This window comes from Protopterus annectens, chromosome 8.part0, assembly GCF_019279795.1.
Source record: "Protopterus annectens isolate FY-2018-M chromosome 8.part0, PAN1.0, whole genome shotgun sequence".
Lineage (NCBI taxonomy): Eukaryota > Metazoa > Chordata > Ceratodontiformes > Protopteridae > Protopterus > Protopterus annectens.
In genome coordinates, this window is record NC_056741.1 from 1,496,245,960 (window position 1) to 1,496,252,717 (window position 6,758).

The window sequence follows — 6,758 nt, forward strand, 5'->3', positions numbered from 1 at the left end:
ATTTAATAAAAACATTTTAATTTATAGCTAACCATTTTCTTTTGATTACAGCAAGTATTTTATGTTTACTTTTAATTTATTCATTGTTAGTTTTGAGAAGCATGCTTTATTTAATTTGCTTCTTTAACTATAGCTGTCATAAGTAGCAGTGTGACTTGACGTGAAACTATCAGGGTGATGTTCCTGTTGAAAGTTAAATAACAGGAGGTGCAGTCCTTGTAACTGTGACAATTTAACTGCATGTAAAGGAAAATTATAGGCCAAATGCCAGAATGCTGTATCAGTCTCATTCACAACTGCTGCTTTTGAATAGATTTGCTGGAAAGAAACGACTTTTAGATAGGGAACCGGTGTGTGTGTGTGTGTGTGTGTGTGTGTGTGTCAGTCTCTCTCTCTGGAATGTTTGGCTCATACATACTTTTGGTCTGTTCCTCTTAAAATTATTGTTTTCTGGCAAATCCAATGAGAACTGAATTCACTAAATCATAGCCATTTAAGTTTCTGTCTCTCAGGAAATGCATGGTTGGTAACACAAAACATTTTATAGTAGCAACTTTTCTAAGATCATACAAGCAATGTTTAAAATGTGTCCCTGGTTTTGGGCTTTTGTCCCCTTCCCAATAAATGTTGGCTATTTACATATTTCATATGCTGCATAGGCCTTCAGGGAGAGAGACGTGTAATGCTGCTTATGGTAAGTGTGTCTGTGTTGTCAGTAGTACGACGGGTAGAATGCTTGCTTTTGATATAGAAGGATGTGGGTTCTACTCCCACAGCATGTAGATTGCTGACACTGTACTCTGTTGTACTTTGCAGCCCTGACAATGTCCTCTTTGGCAGAGATACCTAGTAATTATGAACCTGTTATCAGTTTGTCATCCATTCCCTGTTGTAATATTACTAGCTTATCATTTTTTTTTTATGCAACATAGGCAATTTATATCGCAAGGGCAACAGGCACTTTATCTGTAGATGAAACAATGAAATATTAAGTTGTTTGCTAGCAGTAACCTCTTCATTAGTTATATATCTCCTTAATGTAGAATTATATGACTTTTACTTCTGCAGAGATTGTGCATATTTACTGATACTAGTGGATTGTAGATGTTACAGACTTTTATGATGGAAATGTTCTGAATTGGGCAGTTTAGTCAATTATTGGTTCATGCATTTTGTTTCATTGCGTACTGTAAAAATGTTCAAAACAAATTTAAAACGTGCTGTAACAAGTGTGCTGTATTATACAAGGAATATAATTTATTACTGTCAGGAAGGTGTTTCAAAGAACACATGTATGTTTTGTGTGCAAGGGGGCCTATGATTTGAAAACAGCCCAAAGCTAGTCATTATCCATCACTCGCCAGATGCATTTTCTTTGAATGTGGGTATCAATGCTGTTTCAATGAATGTGAGTTTCAAGGGCAGAGAAGTTATAATGTTAATTCTATTTTCATTGTGAGACTGTACTGCTTTGTTTAGCAGAGGTCTAGTAGTGTTTATGCTATAAAATGTAAAATAAAAATTTTAAATGAATACAAATAAACATTGTAGAAGCAAAGCAGTATGTACATTATAGTGTTTATGGTAAATAGGGCAAAATAACCAGGTAATGGGACATTGGAATGGCTGCAGGGAGGCTCTGGTGCCATATTTTGGTTCTGTTTAGTTAGCGTTTGAATGTTTATCCCACAATTCCATTGGAGTGGGTGGGGTTACATAATTATGTATGCAAATTATATGTTAATCAGCGTACAGATTTGTACCTATTTTTCATGGGCCTTGTCCAGATTTTTGATGTTTCCAGGTTGAGAGGTATGCTGCCAAGTCTTAAACCCAGGACCCTGTGCAAAACAGTCAGAGCAACATACCACTATGCCAAATCAGCTGTTTTTTGAAAGAGAGGAAGACAAACTTAAATGGCTACCATTTAGTGAATTCAGTTCGCACCATAGCTGTCAACCTCTTAGCACAAAACACCTTAACAGTCAATACTGGGGGAATACAGCCCCCTAACATATTCAGCAAATTCAGTTCTCACCATAGCTCTCAACCCTGGCACAAAAAACCTGGACAAAGCCAATAATGGGGGGGGGGGGGGATACAGTCCCAAAAATAGGGACAAATTTCAAATACCCATGTTATAAACTTAGAAAATTGCTAGAATAAAAGGTTTTGTGTTACCATATACTTTCTGAAGAATATGAAGTCTGAAATTCAAATACCTGTTATTTTTACTTATTTAACATTTGTTAACCAGGAAAGTCTGACTTGGAACAAAAGCCAATTTTCGGCAGAGGCCCAGGGAGAAACACTGCAAACACATGTCTTTGTAGGATGGGAGGACTTACAGACTCCACACACAAGGCACCCAAGCCAAGAATCAAACCAGAGAACCTGTAGCTGTTAGGCAACAATGCTACCAGTGCACCACTGCACTAATGTGTAAGGAAAATCAAACATACAGAAATCACAGATTTTGTGAGGAATGGAACAAAATATGAGGCAAACATCTGCAAAAATTTTTTAAAAATGGTGATGGGAAGAGAATTCAGGCCCTTGCCACTTGCATCCATGGTACAGGGTTCAAGCCTGAGGTATTCTCTACCCACTACGATGTTCTCTGGGGCATTCTATACACACACACACACACACACACACCTCACCTGCATTCGTTTAGCAGTCTCTGTTCACACACACACACACACACACACACACACACACACACACACACACACACACACCTCACCTGCATTAGTTCAGCAGTCTCTGTTCCCACACACACACACACACACACACACACACACACACACACACACACACACACACACACACACACACACACACACACACACACACACACACACCTCACCTGCATTAGTTCAGCAGTCTCCGGTTCCTGCCCACAGAAGCAACTTCTTCGACCTGAATTCCTTCAGCAGTCTCCGTTCCCGCAGTAAATACACACACTCCTTAGCCTGCGCAAGCTAACGGCTAGGTTTCCAGTTCTCCTCTCAGCCTGCTGATGGTTTCCCACAAGAGTAGGCTGGAAGCCCCAGCATGCTGGCAATGCAGTCCGGTGTTGGTCTGTTCCGCGGTCATCATCACCGCACAGACTTCTGGGCTGTAGGGCAGGAATGCTGTTCTCCCTTATCTGGACTGCCTGGCAGGGCAGTCTGGAGTTCTGACAGAGTACAGAACTCCAAGCACAGCACGCATGCGTGGAGTTCTGGACTAATTCATTTTATTTTTCTCTTTTATTTCCCTTTTCTTCTTATGTTTCTAGGTGGGGGGGAGGCTGCAGTCCTATAGCACGAGCCGCCCTGTGCTGTACCCACATTGACGACGACCAATCGTTCCTCCAGGCTGATGGCCACAGGAGGAACGTCGGGTGGAGGAGGTACAGCTATGGATTCAGGCCTAGCGACATTGCCTTTTTCTCAGGTGGCTTGATGGGCTGACTGGGCAGCCCCCTCCATACCTAAAGCTAAATGCTTAAGGCGCCGATTTTCAAGATAAATATTTAATGCGTGCAGATGGCTGTGCAAGATTTTCTGAATTAAGACCTGGCATATGGAGCAGGACTTATGGTCATGTATAGGCCCTAAACAGGAAAAGGCAAAGCTTGTGGGCCTCTTTAGGAGGGATCTGACAACTGGGCCTACACTTACCCTTCCTAGATGACATGAACCCACACAGGCATGCAGTGACCCAAATAACAAAATGTTCCCAACAGGGTATTTATCTTAGAAATTTTGATCCAATGGCCGGTATGGTAGGAACAGCTGACGTTCAGCTGGCAGCAGAGAAGTTCTGAGGTCTGGTATGTGCAGATGTCACGTCCCATGCAGCCTGCAATGACTAGAAGCTTTTGTATACTGGCTGGATGTTTGGGTAGCAAGAGAGGGAAACCCAAGAGTTTGGGATACTGCAACACGAGAATAGAAGGACATATGCAATATTATGTACTTCCCTACCAAACTGTCCAAAAATATATTAATAAATCTCAACTCCCCTTGTGGAAGTTGATCAGTATAAGGATTTAGGAATTTTGATTTCAGCTAACCTGTCTTTTTTGAAACTCGTGGAAAGTCATCATGTATTGAAAAAAAATGGGGTATATTTTAAGATCGTTAATGTAATAAGAGGTTTACTTACAGCATTTAAAATCTATTTTGAAATATATGTTTTGAATGTACAATGAAGGCCAGTTAAAGCTTTTGAAGGATGTACAGAGAAAATTGTTAATGATATTGATTGTGAGAACAGACGTGGATGTTTAAATTTGTATTCCATCAGTTACAGATATGTACAAGGAAGGCTGACAGCCACGTATACTATCTTTCAAGATCCAGTTAGGAGAGCAGTGTTTAGACACACTCTCAAAAGAAAATAATTTGAGACACAGTAATTTGAATTTCATAGCACAAATATGCAAGTTCAAACTTAACACAGTTTTTGTATTAAAAACAATTCTACCATATGCAGTAACATCCCTTTTACCTTCTGTCTTATATCTGGTAGTCTTGCTGTGCTTAAAAACTTAACTGGATGGGAAATAAAATAGAACATTGCATATACTCTTATGAACTTTAGTTCCTATTGCTTTAAAACATCTCTATTGAGCTGCTGACGGACAGTCAACCGTCTAGCTATTAACACAGTAAATTAGCAAACTGCCCAGGGCTGCAACTAAATTTAAAAAAATGCATGCAAGGATATGGCAGAAATCCTATAAAATGGACGGTAATTCTGATTAAAATAATAATGAAGAAACATTTTGATCATCAGTGCTGCCAGAAAATATTTACATTCACACTGTCTGGATTACAGAAAAAGATGTTCTCTCTAGCTACTCCTAGAGCACAAAGGAATCTTTGAATGCAATGCTGGTGAGACAAACACTGAGGGAAAAATCAAAGCTCAGAAGGGCTCTTCATGCACCAAGACCTTGTGCAATGCACTTTAGCCCAACAGCTACACTGAACAGCACCATCACCTTTTCGGTATAGATGACTAAAACAAACCCAAGCTGTGTTAATTTCATCTGATGGGACAGAGAGCACGCAGGTTACATTCTGCACTTTGAGATGCATCTTATAGGAGCTCAGGGTATACAAAGTCTCAACTTCCCTTCACAGAAGCAACCATAGCATTTCTGTAAAAAGAGAAAACAACTGCTTACAATTACTATTTACTTACAGCAGTTAAAATTACTATTTACTTACAGCAGTTAACATCTGAAGGAGGCACTCAAAATAAAAAAAACTCAGGCTGAAGATAAGAATGCTGTCACTAAGATTGTTGGCTCACCAAGGGACATTACCAATGCATACAATAAAAAAAAAAAAAGCAAAAACTATTAGCAGCTGTAAAAGAGACACCTTGATCTTTCACAGAACATTGCATGCAGCAGAGACGGTATTTTAAAGAGTTACACAGAGTACCTGTGGGATGAGTTACACAGAGTACCTGTGGGATGTATAAAGATTGTTATGGAACTCTGCACTTTGAGGCTTTGCTCTTACAATTTCCAGAAAAAAGGACATAGAAACCTTTAAACAGTAGTAATAGTGTTTATTGATGTGTCTACATGTTAGACAGAGGCATCAACCAGGAGAATGTATGCACACTGGGAGACGAACAGGGAAAAATAAAATTGCATATCATTAAAAAATATTTATCTTGCACAACACAGGTTTCCAGAACCTCCAGGTTTAAGTGGTGAATGAACATAACTATACAGACATTACAGTGGTGGTGGAGAAAAAAAAAAACAATCCATTTCTTCTCAGTGTTTACAAAACTCACGTCCCACTTCTTTCAGTTTAAGAAAAGATGCAGTATCCCCTTTTCAAATCAGGCTTTACAAACCAACAATCACCTTTTACAGTCCCACAGCTGCTGCTCTAAGGAAAGAAGGAAATATCTCATCTTTTCACCAACACAGCTTTAAAACAGCATTATATGAACCTCAATAATTTGATGGAAGAAAATGACTCATTAGCAGAATATTGCTAAACCACTCGATCTTTCACTTACAGGGGGGAAAAAAATCGCACAAACTCGTGAACGTCATTCACACACACATTGATATACATATATATATTTTATATAATTTAAAAAAGGAATACTGCTGTACAGGAATGGGCACTCATGTAATCTAATCAGTACAAACAGCCTTCATATACAAGCAATGCTATTTCAAATAAAATCCAATAAATGTTCCTCATTTACAATAAAGCTTGTGAAACACAGTACAGCTGAACTGCATTTATAGAATAAAAAACTACATCTTGATAAAGATCTCAGCAACAAATCAATGCGTTTAAACAGGATTATATATCTGTTAGATCGCCATTTAAAAACAAATTATTTGACAGCAGTAATTACAATTTCAATGATCCAAGAGTTGTGAATGTGAGATGAAGTCCTTAACAGTTGGTCAGTAGTATATTTAAACATGGCCCCAGGCGGCACCTGTCCCTCTTGCAGTAGAGACAGTATGTCCCTATTCTTTTCCTACTCTTTGGCCTTATATCTGCATTTGCTCCAAGTATTTGTATGTAGGATTTTCATAGCCATGGTTCTGCATCTTGTTTAGATGACGCTCCTCAGGGGTCAACATTGGATCAACCTAAACAATGAGAGAAAGAAAAGGTCAACTCACAGTGACTGGCTGGCATAGTTCACATCATACAATGGAAAGACTAAGGCTTGAAGTACCACTTGAGTACAATGCTCCCTTTTCAGTAATTTAT

At 39.1% G+C, this 6,758-nt stretch overlaps 1 protein-coding gene across 3 annotated transcripts in view; it reads right to left on the reverse strand.

Annotated features, from left to right (window-relative positions):
• Nucleotides 1-5,557: 5,557 nt before the first annotated feature.
• APLP2 (amyloid beta precursor like protein 2) overlaps nt 5,558-6,758 on the reverse strand; it is a 1,432,335-nt gene continuing 1,431,134 nt past the window's right edge. For all 3 annotated transcript variants that reach the window (XM_044081082.1, XM_044081081.1, XM_044081080.1), the window contains one exon: nt 5,558-6,634. In XM_044081082.1, coding sequence (XP_043937017.1) covers nt 6,533-6,634 — 102 coding nt within the window. In that variant the 3' untranslated portion in view covers nt 5,558-6,532. The remainder of the gene's footprint in view (nt 6,635-6,758) is intronic.